Source organism: Salmo trutta, chromosome 25 (genome assembly GCF_901001165.1).
Source record: "Salmo trutta chromosome 25, fSalTru1.1, whole genome shotgun sequence".
Taxonomy (NCBI): domain Eukaryota; kingdom Metazoa; phylum Chordata; class Actinopteri; order Salmoniformes; family Salmonidae; genus Salmo; species Salmo trutta.
The window spans coordinates 24,456,655-24,476,044 of NC_042981.1; the positions used below are offsets into that span (position 1 = coordinate 24,456,655).

Genomic DNA, 19,390 nt, shown 5'->3' on the forward strand with positions numbered 1-19,390 from the left:
AAGATTGCCGACTCCACTCTGACTTTACAGCGTTGTCTGGGTTTTATCTCAACAGGTGAAATCCATGAGTACCAAGATGAGATTGAGATGGAGCTGGAGCAGAGCCGGCCCAAGTTGAGAGGGATGTACGCCTCCTGTGCAAAAGCCGGTACGACACTGAGGGGTCCTGCTGCGCTCAGCAGCCATGCAAGTTCTCTAGTTAGGACCCCCTGGGGTGGGGTGGGGGGGTGTTTGTATCTCACTATGCTACCAGTCTGTCGCTAGAGCCTGATACTTCCATTTATCTAAATACTCAGAAAAAACAAAACAATTGTTCACTCAGTGCAAATGAGAATGTTATGATGACGCACATTTGCCATTTAACTGTGATGAGCTAAACCCCCTCCAACCATCTGTGCCCCCCTAGCTGGTTGTGTTGCATTTCATTCTTAATCTCTGCACGGCCTCTGTAGCGGGGCCACTGGCTGGCAGCGTGATGTAGGCCTGTTGCTCTTCTGCCTGGGCTGGGAAGCACAATTATAACACACACACTGGGCTTTTATCAACACTAAGAGGGCTGTCATCATGATACTTTGACAGCTTGATGGTACCGTAGAATTAAACCAGGTGCTTCTTTTATAAGGTACCTTGTCTCATTAGCCGGGTTGATAGATTCACCCATAACTACATGAAGGACTCTTGACTTGATTGAAAACACAGATGTCATACAGTTTGAATTATTCTCATAATCAGCCACAACGACGACTAAATCAATCTGCCTTGAAATGCAATGTCAGTCTCTCTACTTGTTCTCTGCATCATTTAGTTTTTATAAGTTTAATTAGGAAATGTAATTGCATGTAGGATTTATAGGATTTTATTTGGATGTCTTGCTCTTTCTCTCCACCTCCTAGGCCCCCAGGAGGAAGAGGATGATGAAATATCTCTTCCTGATGGGGAGGAGAGGGAGGACGAGGAGCTAAAGGCGGTGGCCCAGCACCTCAATAAGGAGCTGTGTGACCAGGTGATCTCTGGAGAGGAGGATGGAGAGGGGCAGGAGGAGAGACCTCCACGCAGAGGCCCATCACTGGCCTCCCTCCTGGGGCCCATGCCCACCGCAGCCAGCCTTGGCCTCCCAGAGTCTATCAGCAAGTGCATCGGAGAGGAGAAGGAGAACGGTTGGCAAACCTTTTGCTTGCTCTAGATGCTTTTTTCCCCTGCTGTTAGTTGCATCGGAAATATTCCTTACTGCTCCTTCCTAATTTTGATATTCCACTGTCTCTCACTTCTCCCTCTAATCCATATCTAGAAATGTCAAGGTGTGGGGGATTTCAAAGGTGTAGGAGGATGTTGACTGTCTGTCCTGATGTGGTGAAGCAGATTTGGTTTTCATGGTAGTGGGCATCTGGGGAGTGTAGAGAGAAGGTGACCAAAATCTAGTCATAGAAGGGAATGAGTTTCAAAACAAACAGAGTCAATCTCTATGGAAGGATCACTGTAGCCACTAAGGACAAAACATAATCTATTGTCAGAAGAATATATTGTTAGATGGGTTTGGTTTTAAAAGACCCACCATTCTGTGATTTAAAATGAGTCATCGGCTTGAATCATAAACTCAGCAAAAAAAGAAATGTCCTCTCACTGTCAACTGCGTTTATTTTCAGCAAACTTAACGTGTAAATATTTGTATGAACATAACAAGATTCAACAACTGAGACAAACTGAACAAGTTCCACAGACATGTGACTAACAGAAATGGAATAATGTGTCCCTGAACAAAGGCGGGGGGGTTAAAATCAAAAGTAACAGTCAGTAATTACTTCGCCACCATGGCCTATTTATTGCCTTACCTCTCTTATCCTACCTCATTTGCACATGCTGTATATAGATTTTTCTACTGTATTATTGATTGTATGTTTGTTTATTCCATGTGTCGAACTGCTTTGCTTTATCTTGGCCAGGTAGCAGTTGCAAATGATAACTTGTTCTCAACTAGCCTACCTGGTTAAATAAAGGTGAAATAAAAATAAATACAAAAATGTTCGGATGTACCGATCCTGTGCAGGTGTTATTACACGTGGTCTGCCACTGCGAGGACGATCAGCTGTCCGTCCTGTAGTGCCGTCTTAGGCGTCTCACAGTACGGACATTGCAATTTATTGCCCTGGCCACATCTGCAGTCCTCATGCCTCCTTGCAGCATGCCTAAGGCACATTCACGCAGATGAGCAGGGACCCTGGGCATCTTTCTTCTGGTGTTTTTCAGAGTCCGTAGAAAGGCCTCTTTAGTGTCCTAAGTTTTCATAACTGTGACCTTAATTGCCTAACGTCTGTAAGCTGTTAGTGTCTTAACGACCGTTCCATGTTCATTAATTGTTTATGGTTCATTGAACAAACATGGGAAACGGTGTTTAAACCCTTTACAATGAAGATCTGTGAAGTTATTTAGATTTTTACGAATTATCTTTGAAAGATGGGTCCTGAAAAAGGGCCGTTTCTTTTTTTGCTGAGTTTATAATGCTTCTCAAAATAATGTATCAAAAGTTTTTATTGACTGACGTGAGTTTGAGTTATCTCTATGTACATTTGTCATGTGGATCTCATCCTCCATGTCCGTGAAAGGGGAAAATAGAGTACCATTCAAAAGTTAGGACACGCCTACTCATTCAAGGGTTTTTCTTTATTTTTGCTATTTCCTACGTTGTAGAATATTAGTGAAGACATCAAAACTATGAAATAACACATATAGAATCATCTAGTAACCAAAAAAGTGTTGAATGAATATATATTTTAGATTCTTCAAAGTAGCCACCCTTTGCCTTTGACAGCTTTGCACACTCTTGGCATTCTCTCAACCAGCTTCATGAGGTAGTCACCTGGAATGCATTTCAATTAACAGGTGTGCCTTGTTAAAAGTTAATTTGTGGAATTTCTTTCCTTTTTGCGTTTGAGACAATCAGTTGTGTTGTGACAAGGTAGGGGTGGTATATAGAAGATAGCCCTATTTGGTAAAAGACCAAGTCCATATTATGGCAAGAACAGCTCAAATAAGCAAATAAACCACCAATAAGAGAAGAGACTTGCTTGGGCCAAGAAACATGAGCAATGGACCGGTGGAAATCTGTCCTTTGATCTGATGAGTCTGAATTTGAGATTTTTTGTTCCAACCGCTTTGTCTTTGTGAGACGCAGAGTTGGTGAACGGATGATCTTCGAATGTGTGGTTCTCACCATGAATCTTGGAGGAGGTGTGATGGTGCTTTGCTGGTGACACTGAAGGTGACTTTTATTTAGAATTCAAGGCACACTTAACCAGCATGGCTACCACAGCATTCTGCAGCGATATGCCATCCTATCTGGGTTGCGCTTAGTCCCACTGACATTTATTTTTCTTCATGACAATGACCCAACACTGTCATTGCTGTGTAATGGCTATTTGACCAAGAAGGAGAGCGATGGAGTGCTGCATCATATGACCTGTCCTCCACAATCACCCAACCTCAACCCAACTGAGATGGTTTGGGATGAGTTGGACCGCAGAGTGAAGGAAAAGCAGCCAACAAGTGCTCAGCATATGTGGGAACTCCTTCAAGACTGTTGGAAAAGCATTCCTGGTGAAGCTGGTTGAGAGAATACCTATAGTGTGCAAAGTTGTCATAAAGTCAAAGGGTGCCTACTTTGAAAATCTCAAATATAAAATATATTTTGATTTGTTTAACACTTTTTTTGGTTACTGTATGATTACATGTTAGTTTTTGTCTTCAATATTATTCTACAATGTAGAAATAATAGTGAACCCTTGAATTGTGTAGGTATGTCAACTTTTGACTGGTACTGTACATTGGCTGACCTTTTGACTCATTCTAATAGAATACTTTTTAATATGTGGCTGATCTAGTGAGAGAGGATGATTTAAGCAAGTCGGTGTTGTTGTGTGTACCTCTTGGGGCTGCTTTCATGGATCTGTGTGTCTGCAATGGTTGTGTCATGGATGCAGTCTGCCAGTGGTGTCTCAGGCCTGGCTAATTGCAGTGTTGGAGTAGTGAACTACCTGTAGTTCAACTAATAATTGAATTACATATTGCAGTATCTTGGTGGTAGTTGAAATTAATTCAAATCTTGGTAGTTTTTTCAGTAGTTAATCATTTATTTAATGCCACAGTGGTGTTTGGGCTGCCGAGTGGCGCAGCGGTCTAAGGCACTGCATCTCAGTGCAAGAGGCGTCACTGCAGTCCCTTGTTCGTATCCAGGCTGTATCACATCCGGCCGTGATTGGGAGTCCCATAGGGCGGCGCACAATTGGCCCAGCGTTGTCCGGGTTTGGCCGGTGTAGGCCGTCATTGTAAACAAGAATTTGTTCTTAACTGACTTGCCTAGTTAAAGGTTAAATTAAATAAAACTACAATCACCTTTTATTTTTATCAACAAAAAAAAAGAAGAAAAAAAAATGTGTGACATAGGCAATAATTCCCTTTTTTGGCATCAGACCTGCCCAATTCACACTTGAAACCTAATTCTCGCTTTGTGTTTTAATTGGCTAAATCACACATTCTGTTGACATCTGACTACAGAGCGATGGTTCTTTGAAGTCTGACATTTCAGATTTAGATTAAAAAAATTCACAATGTAGTTTGGAAGTGGTGAACTATTTTTCTAACTTTACTTAAGTAAACTATATTTTTCGTAAGGGTAGCTTAACTTCTTCCAGTGTGAAGTAATTGGTAGCTTGGTAAACTATATTTTCAGAGTAGCTTCCCCAAAACTGGCTAATTATGTTGGGTTTGGGAGGGGCGGAAGTTCAAGGGTCCCCAGCTCAACGTTTGAAGCATTAAGTGGACAGAGTAGGACCTTGTCATTAGTACGGTGTCTTTCATCTGTGTGTGTGTGTGTGTGTGTGTGTGTGTGTGTGTGTGTGTGATCAGTTATGTTTCCGTGCACTGTTGGTTTGGGCACGGCTTAAGAGGAAGGGGAGGAGGGGTCCTTTTGAGAGTCTGTTCATGTGTTTAAGACACTAAAGATGGAATTGAGTAGACTAAACCAATCTGTCATCCATCCCTAACGCCTGTATTGAAGGTAGAGGTCTTCATGAGTCCAAAATGTTGGACCCGTTTCGAAATGGACCTGGGGCTTTCCCACCCGGACCTGATATGCATAAATTCATTCTTAAAACATAGAGACCTGTTCCGAATGGACCTGAGAACAACTAGAGTGTGGGGAAAGTAATTTATGGTACTTTATTAACTGGAGCTGATAAAGGGAGGGCGGGGTGCTGCTCTAGCAGGCAGGGAGGGGCCATACTGTGAGCAGATGACACGGAGAGACGAGACCGCAACCAAACAAGCAGACTCGCGCTTTAGTAGACTAATAGTTGCCATAGTTAAGTTATTTATCATCCAATATGATTATGTAGTACCTGTCTTGACTGCATCAAACCGGGAGTTAACTAGCTAGGCTAATTGAGGCCGCAGTGAATATGCCTTCTCATCCTACAGTTACCTCCATTCAGAATATTAAGTAGCAGCCTACCTGTTGTGGTTCTTGGTCATTGTATCCAATCCTTCTCCTTTTAACTTTTTAATTCTGTCATTTTTATTCCATCTTCCATTGATTAAATATCTCCTAACTTTTGCCACACACACAGGTTTTATACCTGTCGCCTTGTGCCACTTTGATTCATGATTGGCTAACAAGCTACATGTGCCCTGCTCCACTCATGAAAAGCAAGAGCAGCAGCATAAATGATAAAATGTCTCTTTCGCTATACTGCAGCAGTTGCGTTTGGATCTGTATGGACCCTTCCGGACAAGTCAGTTAAAATTGCACATACCTGAGACCCGTGACAATCATATCGGATCCGACCCAGACCCGTGGTGTTATTTAGAATTCTCGATCGGGACCCGCTCTGGTCCCAGTTCCGGTCTCTGGTACAGATGACCTCTAATTGAAGGGTGGAAACCAGAGGCATGACTAGTGATTGTTACAATAGGTGTGCTGAAGTTTAGATGCTTTAGTCTCTGAGTAATGGCATATTCATTTACACTTGAGTCAGGGAGAGAGCAACCAGTCTTGGCAAAGCTTTGCGACTCGGCAACCACATGATAACTCTGTCGCAAAAAGTCTATATAGTTTTGTCTTCAGGGAGCACTGTCCTTTACCATTAGAGCAGGCATTGATTGAAGGCCTGTGTTTTCATCCAGGTACTTAGTCCAATCAATGACTTTGGGCCTGACCTTAACAGCATCACTGAGCACAGTCAGCCTCTGGCACTTTTTAAACGGCTCTGCTTTTATGGGCTGATAATGTCAGCACTCCGCAAGGGCCATTTAAAGGTGTTGGGCCTCTGGATTTAGGTGAATCTTGGCACTTCCCTGAACCATTTCAGATGTTTGCGCAGAAAACAAACTTGTGCCTCATTTTCCCCCACATACCAGGTTTTGATTTGAAAGTCAATCAATCATTGGACAACGAAGCGCTCAAGGACTGGAGTTGTCCACTGCCAGTGCTTAAAGCCATTGGTAAATAAGTAGACTCCTGCTTACCTAAGCAGGGCTCCTGACTCTCCAATTCTAAGACTACAGTTACTACTCTGTAACTTACAGCTAAACATAACAATATAATTCAGAGAGCGGAACGACCTCTGGTGTGTGAATATCTTAAGGCAGATCCAAGTGAAGTGAGAAGATCTCTAGTTGCTAATTTTGGGCTGTTAAAAGGTCTATTTAGAAGCTATTCAAGGTGGAATAGAATCAAATCTTCACTGTGTCAGCAGCAGCAGCACCACGACCTACCTACCTGGGCTAGCCTTTAAAAATGTAAGCTATTAGAAAAACTGTGGTGTTTATTTTCCTTCCCATTTAACAAAAAGGCAATCATAGAGAGGTCAGATGAAGCTACACACACACAAAGGTCCTCCGCTCTGTCATTTACATTCTCTGCCTGACATCTGGAGATGCCTCAGTTCCACAGTGAGAAGGCGGAGATGTGGGGTGTTTTACAATGCCTAGGGGCAGTACAGTCTGTAGGGCCAGGGCCAGCATGACAGATGGCCGGATGGCCAGCCCCTCGGAGGAAGGTGGGGTAAGGTGACTACTGTTGACATCATAGAGATATGCATTAGAGGTCGACCGATTGAAATTAGGGCCGATTTTTCAAGTTTTCATAACAATCAGTATTTTGGCCGGCAATTTTTTTAAAATGTATTTTTAATTATTATTATTATTATTATTTTTATATCAATATTTTTTAACTAGGCAAGTCAGTTAAGAACACATTCTTATTTTCAATGACGGCCTAGGAACGGTGGGTTAACTGCCTTGTTCAGGGGCAGAACGACCGATTTTTACCTTGTCAGCTCGGGGATTCAATCTTGCAACCTTACGGTTAACTAGTCCAGCGCTCTAACCACCTGCTTTACATTGCACTCCACGAGGAGCCTGCCTGTTACGCGAATGCAGTAAGAAGCCAAGGTAAGTTGCTAGCTAGCATTTAAACTTATCTTATAAAAAACAATCAATCATAATCACTAGTTAACTACACATGGTTGATATTACTAGTTTATCTAGCCTGTTCTGCATTGCATATAATCGATGCGGTGCCCATTCGCGAAAAAGGACGGTCGTTGCTCCAACTTGTACCTAATCATAAACATCAATGTCTTTCTTAAAATCTATACACAAGTATATATTTTTAAACCTGCATATTTAGTTAATATTGCCTGCTAACATGAATTTCTTTTAACTAGGGAAAATGTGTCACCTCTGCAACAGAGTCAGGGTATATGCAGCAGTTTGGGCCGCCTGGCTCGTTGCGAACTGTGAAGACTTTCTTCCTAACAAAGACAGCTGACTTCGCCAAATGGGGGATGATTTAACAAAAGCGCATTTGCGAAAAAAAGCACAATCGTTGCACGACTGTACCTAACCATAAACATCAACGCCTTTCTTAAAATCAATACACAGAAGTATATATTTTTAAACCTGCATATTTAGCTACAAGAAATCCAGGTTAGCAGGCAATATTAACCAGGTGAAATTGTCACTTCTCTTCCGTTCATTGCACGCAGAGTCAGGGTATATGCAACAGTTTGGGCCTCCTGGCTCGTTGCGAACTAATTTGCCAGAATTTTACGTAATTATGACATAACATTGAAGGTTGTGTAATGTAACAGGAATATTTAGACTTATGGATGCCACCCGTTAGATAAAATACGGAACGGTTCCATATTTCACTGAAAGAATAAACGTGATAGTTTCTGGATTCGACCATATTAATGACCTAAGGCTCGTGTTTCTGTGTGTTTATTATGTTATAATTAAGTCTATGATTTGATAGAGCAGTCTGACTGAGCGGTGGTAGGCACCAGCAGGCTCGTAAGCATTCATTCAAAACAGCACTTTCGTGCGTTTTGCCAGCAGCCTTTCCCAATGCATTGCGCTGTTTATGACTTCAAGCATGTCAACTTCCAAGATTAGGTTGGTGTAACCGATGTGAAATGGCTAGCTAGTTAGCGGGTGCGCGCTAATAGCGTTTCAAACGTCACTCGCTCTGAGACTTGGAGTAGTTGTTTCCCTTGCTCTACATGGGTAACGCTGCTTCGAGGGTGGCTGTTGTCGATGTGTTCCTGGTTTGAGCCCAGGTAGGAGCGAGGAGAGGGACGGAAGCTATACTGTTACACTGGCAATACTAAAGTGCCTATAAGAACATCCAATAGTCAAAGGTATATGAAATACAAATCGTATAGAGAGAAATAGTCCTATAATTCCTATAAAAACTACAACCTAAAACTTCTTACCTGGGAATATTGAAGACTCATGTTTTAAAAGGAACCACCAGCTTTCATATGTTCTCATGTTCTGAGCAAGGAACTTAAACGTTAGCTTTCTACCATGGCACATAATGCCCTTTTACTTTCTTCTCCAACACTTTGTTTTTGCATTATTTAAACCAAATTGAACATGTTTCATTATTTATTTGAGGCTAAATTGATTTTATTGATGTATTATATTAAGTTAAAATAAGTGTTCATTCAGTATTATTGTAATTGTCATTATTACAAATAAAAAAAAAAGCTAAAAATCGGCCGATTAATCGGCATCAGCCTTTTTTGGTCCTCGTATCGGCGTTGAAAAATCATAATCGGTCGACCTCTAATATGCATATGCCAAAAGCGGGAAGATTAGGATAAAAACATTCTAGTATGTATTTTAAGCCCATCTCTACCGGCCTATTACACTTTGTCAGGAAGTCTCACAAAGCCCCTTTGTGATTTCGAATGTAAAACCAGGCTGATTATGTGTTTCTCAAGAGCTGCAGTAGTGTCTCCTAGGCTTGGTGAGATGCTGCATCATAGTCTGTGACACATATCATATGAGCGAGTCGTGACTGGACATGATCCGTCTCCGTGGACTGGGGAGGAAAAGGAGATGCTCTGTCTGTAGCTCCCAGCCTGAGTGGAGATGACAGCTGCCGTTTACCACGGAGGAGCAGAAAGTCCTGTGCCTCAGGCTGTTACTTCTCCCTCTCTCTCTCACACACACAGGGTTTTAACTCACTGCGTGCATCAGGGCTAAAACCTGTTTATTGATTTAGCATGGTGGAAACCAGGGAGCACAAACACAGGATTATGTCATAAGGACTGTCAAGGCACTATGATAACATATCTGAATGCTGTTTGATGTATGTGGTTATGTTAAAGGGTTGGAACAGATAATGAAGTGGGCTGTAATGCCTGGTGGGTCCCTGTCCCAAGGTTAGTGCTAGAGATGTGCTCAACATGGTGAACCAGCACACAGCTCTGCCACCAGCAGCATTATGAAATCTTTAACCATCAATCTCTCGCTTGCTCACTCTCGTTCTATCCATCTCTCTCTTTCTCGCTTTCCTTCCCTCCCTCTGGCTCAGGGCAGGGGCCCAGGCAGGTGGCTGAGTGGGAGTAGTGTCTGTCTGGGCTCAGTCAACGTTAGGGAGGTCATATTTTAATGGGCTCTTCTTGCCTCAGCCTGGCCTGGCCTGCCCATCTCAGTCTGAGAATATTACACATTATTTTTTTCCTCTGCTCTGTTTGGTTGTTTTCAGCACGGAGCTGCCATGTAGTCTGCTTGACTTGACCACTGGGCTGGTTTTGCATGATGATGAGACTTGTCATGTTCTCAGGTTAAGGGAAAGCCTTGTTTGGAGCAGCGGTGTTGTTGGGGACCTCAAGGGAGTCTTGAAGTTTAGGTAATAGTGATCCACCGTGAGCAGCACCATGCCACTAGCTGATTCATCCTGACGATCATGAACTCTGGAGAGTGTTTTCTGGGAAGAGAGCGGAGAGGGGAGGACCACGCAGGTTCGAAGCACCGATGCTCCCTTCTAATTTGCTGGACCATACTTTTTTTCTTTCTCCCCTGTCTTTTTCTCTCTCTGAAATATGGGCTCAAGGAGATCAGCTGCTCTCACTCACTCACTCACTCACTCACTCACTCACTCACTCACTCACTCACTCACTCACTCACTCACTCTCTCACTCTCTCTCACACACACACACACACACACACACACACACACACACAAAAGTGAAGCTCTGCGGTGTAGTATCTAATCTCTGACAACATCACATCAGAATTGGGCGTTTTTAGCTTGTGGACAGCCCCCACAGTTGATGATCTGACAGTGGTCTACCCTTCATTCCTCCCCTCCGTGGCGGATTTGGAGTGTGTTCTAGAGTGCTCCAGGGGGAGGGGGGGATCTACTGGTAAAGAAATGTTCATTGGGAAAGGAAAGCCCTAAGGAATCCTGGGGCTCATGGCATTGATGCGTAGGGTGTGCTGTGTAAGCGTGTGTGAACAAAAACTGTAGAAGCCCATCTCCCACCATGATGTCATTTTAAGAGGGTTTTATCAAAGGAGAATAGAATGTAAATTGCACTGCCTTTTATCCTGCTGCAATCAACACTTTAATTAATTTGCAGCTAGTCTCGATTTACTGCCTTTTTTTTTTTATACTCGGTACATTATTATTCTCTTAGTTTTTTCCACATCACATACAGTATCATTATTTACTTGAATAATTTGTTTTGATAAAAGCAATGTAATTCTCATAGTTTAAGGAAATGAATTGAACTTGTCACCACCCCTGTTCTCCTGCTCCTCCTTGCTCCTCTGGATGAATAGTGTGTTCTCTGTCCGTCTCCTGTCTGTGGCGCAGCGGTCTAAGGCACTGCATCTCAGTGCTTGAGGTGTCACTACAGACACCATGGTTCGAATCCAGGCTGTATCACAACCAGCTGTGATTGGAAGTCCCATAGGGTGGCTCATAATTGGCCCAGCGTTGTCCGGGTTTGGCCGGTGTAGGCCGTCATTGTAAATAAGAATTTGTTCTTAACTGACTTGCCGAGTTAAATAAAAAAATTCCCCTCACACTTCACTGAAGGGAAGTTTTGAGAGGGCTGGGCCAGACCGATTGGGACCTACTGAACACGACTGACTGGATTGCACCTTCTGGAATATTGTGTGTGGTGTGTCCTGTGCACCCGTCTCTCCTTAATTAACTGGGAAGCCTGTCTGGATGTGTGTGGCACGGCTTTGAAGTGTGCTTCTGTGGTGAGTGTGTTAACCTAGGGAAGCACGGCTCTCTGAACATGTCAGACAGAGAGGTGACAGAAGTTAAACGACTCCCATAAACCTGTCACATGTTGCCTCTTAAGACGTGACTCTCCTCTTCCCTTTGACTGAGACTGTGTCTGTGTGTAGGCAGGCGAAGGAGTCTCACTTTATTAGAAAATGGCTTATCAAGGAGATTCATCTGTGTGTGAAAGCTGTTCTATTTCTTTATTTTTTGCCGAAGTCAATCCCACAATCCTTTTGTCTCTGTTATCAAAGGTAATCAGACTTTTCCTTTTGTGAGGAACGTTTTTTTCCCAGTCCATCATTGAAGTGTTGAGTTCCCTGGGATTTGAGAACACTCCTGTCTTGTCTCGGCATAAAGGTGGCTGTTGTTTCTTCTCTTGACAACCTGAGCAATCACCAGAGGAAGGAGGGTAAAAATGGAAATGAGGCTCAGGAATCCATTGTCTCGTATCAAAATGCAAATTGACGTTTCAGCAACTCCATGAAAATAAAGCATACCACAATCTTGAAAGCGTATTGTAATTGAAAAGACAATCTGTACAGGCAGATCTGCTTAAATATGGCTTAAACCTATTATTTCTTGTTTTTAGAATTTGTGGTGCTTATTATTTACTGATAAACTCCAGGCACAATTGTTTTTGCAGAAACACACTGGATGAATTTTGTAAAGTGTTATCTGCTGTGGAATTGATATCTTTCTCCCAGAGTGAGTTGGGGTACCTGAGAACCTACAATACTTAACATTTATAATAATAATGTTCCAATTTATTTTTCAGATGAGGATGCTGAAAATGGAGAGCTGGACTTGAGTGGTATTGATGATGATGAGATTGAGCTGGTATGTACTGTATTTTAATTTACGTTGCACCTAATATTGAACCATCTATTAATTCTGACTTTACAGGATTGCCAGCAAATAAAGCCTGTGAATGCATAACTAAGGTAATTTATGTACTTTATGTAATTTATGTACCCTTCTCTGCAGTATCTCCTGAATGACAGAGAGGTGAAAATCAAGACTGAGCTTTGGCTGAAACAGAATGAAGACTACTTGAAAGAGCAGAAAGGTATAGCCACACCCAGTGGGTCTCTGTATTGTAAAATTCATGTGCCTAATAATAGACGTCATGTACATTACCTTTTAATGTGGCAGGAATACAACCAGTCATCATATTTTCATCTGTCAAACAAATCACTTCAAAAAGTAGGCTACCTGTGCTTGTTCGCCCACTCAAATAATTCCAGCATCCAAACTGCATGTACAGCCTACTCACACTATTTGATTAATGGAAATAAACATCTGTTACAAAACACCAAAATGTGTGCCTAATGACATTCAGCGATTGCCATTGATTAGGCCTAAATTAATTGATGTGTCTTGCTGACAAATTGACCTTTTTTGTAGCCTGAAATTTCGGGACAGCTGAAATGGGGCTGAAACTGTCCCGGGAAAAATGGAACCGTCACCCACGGTCAACTTACTAGACTAGGCTACAATGTGTATTACCATACATTTCAAATAGGCCTTACCGGTAGCCAGTGTGTAGTAGTAAAAAATATAGGTCGTAAACGGTGAAAAAAGGAACGCTCCCGGTACTTTCAATGCATTTTTCTGAAAAAAGGTGGGTAAACAGCATTTACTGGAGTTTACCCTCCACTAGGCCTACACTACTGCCGGTAGCCTACCCTCTGTCAAGGCAATTTTAAACTCATGAACACGCGCAGAATAGGTAGCATTCAATATAATATTACATTCAATATAATACATGAGCTGAATGAAAAAATGTTTTACACCCTAGTTTGTGAGTTGTCCATAATTCATGAGTTAATGCTTGGAGTCTTCACAGATCGTGTGACATAACACGACCTATTCTTACATCAATGACATGAGTTATTTGTCATTATTAAGCATTTAACAATTGAATTTGAACAATGAACTTAAACCCTGTAGAAATCATTGATCTTGGAAAATGCGCTGTAAGTGTAACTGTCGACGTAATTTTTCATTATGTGAAATTGATGGCCACCATTGTTCCTGTACCCAAGAATCCAAAGGTCACTGAACTAAATGACTATTTCCCCATAGTATTCGCTTCTGTCATCATGAAGTGCTTTGAGAGACTAGTCAAGGGTCATATTACCTCCAACTTACCTGTCACCGTAGACCCACTTCAATTTGCTTACCACCCCAATAGGTCCACATACGATGCAATCGCCATCACACTGCCCAATCCCATCTGGACAAGAGCAATACCTATGTAAGAATGCTGTTCATTGACTATAACTTAGCATTCAACACCATAGCACCCTCCAAGCTCATCATTAAGCTCTGGGCTCTGTTTCTGAACCCTGCTCTGTGCCACTGAGTCGTGGACTTCCTGAAGGGCCGCCCCAAGGTGGTGAAGGTAGGAAACATCTCCACTTCCCTGATCCTTATCACTGGGACCCCACAAAGGTGTGTGTGTGTGCTCAGCCCCCTCCTGTACTCCCTGTTCACCCATGACTGCGTGGCCATTCACGCCTCCAACTCACTCATCAAGTTTGCAGACGACACAGTAGTAGGCTTGATTACCAACAACGACGAGACAGCCTACATGAGGAGGTGAGAGCTCTGGGAGTCTGGTGTCAGGAAAATAACCTCTCTCAAGGTCAACAAAACAAAGGACATGATCGTGGACTTCAGGAAACACCAGAGAGAGCACCCCCCTATCCACATCAACAGGACAGCAGTGGAGAAGGTAGAAAGTTTTAAGTTCCTCTGGTACATAATACTGACAAAATGAAATGGTCCAGCCACACAGTGTGGTGAAGGCACAACAGCGCCTCTTCAACCTCAGGAGGCTGAAGAAATTTGGCTTGTCACCTAAAACCCTCAAACTTTTACCGATGCACAATTGAGAGTATCCTGTCGGGCTGTATCACCGCCTGGTACGGCAACTGCACCGCCTACAACCGCAGGGCTCTCCAGAGGGTGGTGCGGTCTACACAACGCGTCACTGGGGGCAAACTACCTGCCCTCCAGGACACCTACACCACCCGATGTCACAGGAAGGCCAAAAAGATCATCAAGGACAACAACCACCCGAGCCACTGCCTGTTCACCCTGCTATCATCAAGACGGCGAGGTCAGTACAGGTGCATCAAAGCTGGGACCGAGAAGCTGTTTTTCAGTCTCTATCTCAGGGCCATCAGACTGTTAAATGGCCATCACTAGCACAGAGAGGCTCCTGCCTACACACAGACTTGAAATCATTGGCCACTTTAATAAATGGAACACTAGTCACTTTAATAATGTTTACGTATCTTGAATTACTCATCTCATATGTACAGTTGAAGTTGGAAGTTTACATACACTTAGGTTGGAGTCATTAACTTGTTTTTCAACCACTCCACAAATTTCTTGATAACAAACTGTAGTTTTAGCAAGTCGGTTAGGACATCTACTTTGTGAATGACACAAGTAATTTTTCCAACAATTGTTTACAGACAGATTATTTCACTTATAATTCACTGTATCACAATTCCAGTGTGTCAGAAGTTTACATACATACACTAAGTGCCTTTAAACAGCTTGGAAAATTCCAGAAAATGTCATGGCTTTAGAAGCTTCTGATAGGCTAATTGACATCATTTGAGTCAATTGGAGGTGTACCTGTGGATGTATTTCAAGGCCTACCTTCAAACTCAGTGCCTCTTTGCTTGACGACATGGGAAAATCAAAAGAAAATCAGCCAAGACCTCAGGAAAAAAAAGAATTGTGGACCTACACAAGTCTGGTTCATCCTTGGGAGCAATTTCCAAATTCCTGAAGGTACCACGTTCATCTGTGCAAACAATAGTACGCAAGTATAAACACTATGGGACCACACAGCCGTCATACCACTCAGGAAGGAGACGCGTCCCGTTGCCTAGAGATTAACGTACTTTGGTGCGAAAAGTGCAAATCCATCCCAGAACAGTAAAGTACCTTGTGAAGATGCTGGAGGAAACAGGTACAAAAGTATCCACAGTAAAACGAGTCCTATAACGACACAACCTGAAAGGCCGCTCAGTAAGGAAGAAGCCACTGCGCCAAAACCGCCATAAAAAAGCCAGACTATGGTTTGCAACTGTACATGGGGACAAAGATCGTACTTTTTGGAGAAATGTCCTCTGGTCTGATGATACAAAAATATAACTGTTTGGCCGTGATGACCATTATGTTTGGAGGAAAAACGGGGACGCTTGCAAGCCGAAGAACACATCCCAACCATGACGCATGGGGGTGGCAGCATCATGTTGTGGGGGTCCTTTGCTGCAGGAGGGACTTTTGCACTTTGTGGTGAAAATGACATGGATATATTGAAGCAACATCTCAAGACGTCAGTCAGGAAGTTAAAGCTTGGTCGCAAATGGGTCTTCCAAATGGACAATGACCCCAAGCATACTTCCAAAGTTGTGGCAAAATGGCTTAAGGACAACAAAGTCAAGGTATTGGAGTGGCCATCACAAAGCCCTGACCTCAATCCTATAGAAAATTGGTGGGCAGAACTCAAAAAGCGTGTGCGAGCAAGGAGGCCTACAAACCTGACTTAGTTACACCAGCTCTGTCAGGAGGAATGGGCCAAAATTCACCCAATTTATTGTGGGAAGCTTGTGGAAGGCTACCTGACATGTTTGACTCAAGTTAAACAATTTAAAGGCAACGCTACCAAATACTAATTGAGTGTATGTAAACTTCTGACCCACTGGGAATGTGATGAAATAAATAATTCTCTCTACTATTATTCTGACATTTCACATTCTTAAAATATAGTGGTGAACCTAACTGACAGGGAATTTTTACTAGGATTAAATGTCAGGAATTGTGAAACTGAGTTTAAATGTATTTGGCCAAGGTGTATGTAAACTTCTGACTTCAAATGTATATACTGTATTTTACACTATCTACTGTTTCTTAGTCTATGCCGCTCTGACATGGCTCATCCATATATTTATATATTCTTGATTTTATTAAGTTACTTTGATGTGTATTAGGTATTTGTTGTGAAATTGTTTATTTATTACTTGTTAGATATTGCTGCACTGTCAGAACTAGAAGCACGCCCGCAATAACATCTGCTAAACACATGTATGTGACCAATAAGATTGGATTTGTTTCGCCGTGAAAACAGTTCTCATGGGCACAGAAATCCCAGACAATGTAATCTTATGTCATTGCAAAATCGAATGCTTCTATTGAAACTATAGGCATAGTGTCATTAACGTATACTTATTGGATGCACATTGGTGTCTAGCTCTAGGCTAGTGATATTGTCGACCGTCAGCTGATCCAGGAAAGAAAACAAATATTGATAGACAATAATTAAGTGAAATAAATGTACTACTTCTGGCCCCGGCTGGTACGGAGAACATCAGTATCTGCACGCACCTGAAAAACAAAGCAATGTGCGCTCTGAACAGCTGACTGACAAAAGCAAACAATGATAAATGAAAACCTTTATTCCAATGCATATTTTAATCACAAACGCATGGTGAAAATGAGGAAATGCAAAGAAAAATCTATGCATGAAGGAGCTCAGCTGAGGTCAAATTTCAGCACAACTGAGTGGACAGCGCCGCCACATAAAAATAAACCATGACAGAGAGGTGGGGATGTTCATTTCAGCTTTTATTTTCATATTTACCACTGCATTTTAAACAAATAGAAGAATGGTTAAATTAGCATTTATTTAGAGACTAACCCCCCCCCCAAGTTGACTCTACAAATAACTATATTTCCAATTGAATTCCCCCCAATCCATTTATACTTTCAGAAAAGGAAGCGCGGATAGCCAAAGAGAAGGAGCTGGGGATTTACAAGGACAAGAAGGTAAATCCTGACAATCTAAAGCAGCGATTCTCAACTGGTGGGTTGCAAACCAAATTTGGGTCTTGGGAGGTTTTGAATGTGTTGCGAGTGTCTGAATAATACAAATAAATGCTTCTTTATTTTTTTTGTCAAAATACACCAGTCTGAACTTAAACTACTAAAATCAGGTAGAAAGTGTGTATAAATGATAATGAACCAATTTTTTTCTTCAATCAGTTTTCAATTTAGAATTATTAGCGGAGCCTTTAGTGGATTTGGTAGATATTTTAATATTTTTTTTGGTGTCACACCAGTGAGTTTACATTCTTCATCAAGAATATGGGCAAAGTGGAATTATTGACAATGGAAAAAGGTGGGACTGTTGTTCCTTTGTCATATAATTGGTGCATTTACTATCAATATATCATTAAACATTTTCCAGATTGCATTTTGGCAACAACAAAAAATCGTGACACGATTATTGGATCGCGACAGACAACCTGGTTCAATTTGGGTCCCGAGACTAAACCAGTTGAGAACCACTGGTATAAAGAAGCAGTGAGCTTGGGGTGGCCTGGATATATGCTAAGCTGTGGTGTGTCAATGTGTGTGCATGTTTTCCACTCTAGTGGGTTTCTCATTTCATGTCAGTATTTGGCAAGGCCCAGGCTCCTTGTTAGGTCCAACATCTGCTCTCTGGTTTTAACTAGCTGGATTAACTGCAGCGCAATAGATACTTAATGAGGTGTGGAGTCTTTGACAGCACTGATCCAACCACCTTATGCCATGTTGTCCAACTTCACAATCAGCCCCCTCCCGTAATACTACCGCATAGCTAGAGCATCCCTTTGTTGTGCAAAGTATAGTTACAAATGTACATTAAGCTAAAGCACCAATTTGCATAACTAATTGCATTTGACTGGATATAGAATGATTTGAAACCCCACTATGTGCCCTGCAGCCCAAGAGCTCCAAGAAGCGGGCTCCGATCCATGCCAGCACAGCCGACGAGGCCATAGAGAAGATGCTGGAGCAGAAGAAGATCTCCACTAAGATCAACTACGATATCCTGAAGGAGCTGAATGTCAAGCCATGTGCCAGTCCAGCCCGCCAGACAGCAGAGTCTCCGAAAGGAGCCACCCCTGGAGCCCAGAGGCTGACTGGACGATACCGCAAACCCACCAATGTCCCTCTGAGCCTGGGCACACCACTCAGCAGCCTGGGCAAGAGGTGGGTGAAGCAGAACCACAGTGTGACTCAGTCTATCTAATAATACCACTGCTGTTCACTGTCATATATTGTTCAATATATTCAATATTGGCTGATTTAAGCTTCAAGACTGACTGACGGCAGCAGTGTTGAATAAATTGGAGATGAATGGAAATGTGAGTGATGCAACAGTATTTTTGTCCTTCTCCGAGCCTCCTGTCTGTCACTAGGGGCAACATGCCCACTTCCCAGCCTGTTGAAGCGATGTTGCTGCTCTTCTCAATAATGATGAGGCTGCACTTTTCCTCTAGCCTGGAATAATCACCAGTGACAACCAAACAGATGCTCGCGTTCCTTTTTTTTTTCTTTTCTGGAAGGCTGTGGACTCACTCAGCCCGCCACTCACTCCCATGTGCTTCCCTGAGATTTACCTTCTCTCTCTGCCAGGATTTGCTTGATCTCATTCTCTCTTTCTCTCCCGCTTTCTCAACACACACATTCAGTATGTTATGATCCACTGTGAGGCTTTCTTCTGAAGTTAATCAGTTTCTTCAGTTTTGAGTTGTTTGTTGTTTAAAAAAACCTCAAATCAAATTTGTGTGGAACCGTCTTGCAGGTGTACAAGTCTTAGACCCAGCTCAGCCTAGAGCCAGCCTTTTAGTGACATCCAGGGGAGCCCCCCCCCTTCCTAGTGCAGTAAGTGTTACTGGGGTCATCTGGTTGCAGCTCCTCCCTCCATCTGACCAGCCCCAACCCTCTCAACCC

General features: G+C 42.6%; 1 protein-coding gene across 1 annotated transcript in view; it reads left to right on the plus strand.

Moving 5' to 3' along the window:
• brf1a (BRF1 general transcription factor IIIB subunit a) overlaps positions 1-19,390 on the plus strand; it is a 64,530-nt gene that overhangs the window by 24,482 nt on the left and 20,658 nt on the right. Inside the window, exons 11-16 of the mRNA XM_029713339.1 lie at positions 56-148; positions 894-1,157; positions 12,363-12,424; positions 12,572-12,653; positions 17,382-17,437; positions 18,378-18,646. Coding sequence (XP_029569199.1) covers positions 56-148; positions 894-1,157; positions 12,363-12,424; positions 12,572-12,653; positions 17,382-17,437; positions 18,378-18,646 — 826 coding nt within the window. The remainder of the gene's footprint in view (positions 1-55; positions 149-893; positions 1,158-12,362; positions 12,425-12,571; positions 12,654-17,381; positions 17,438-18,377; positions 18,647-19,390) is intronic.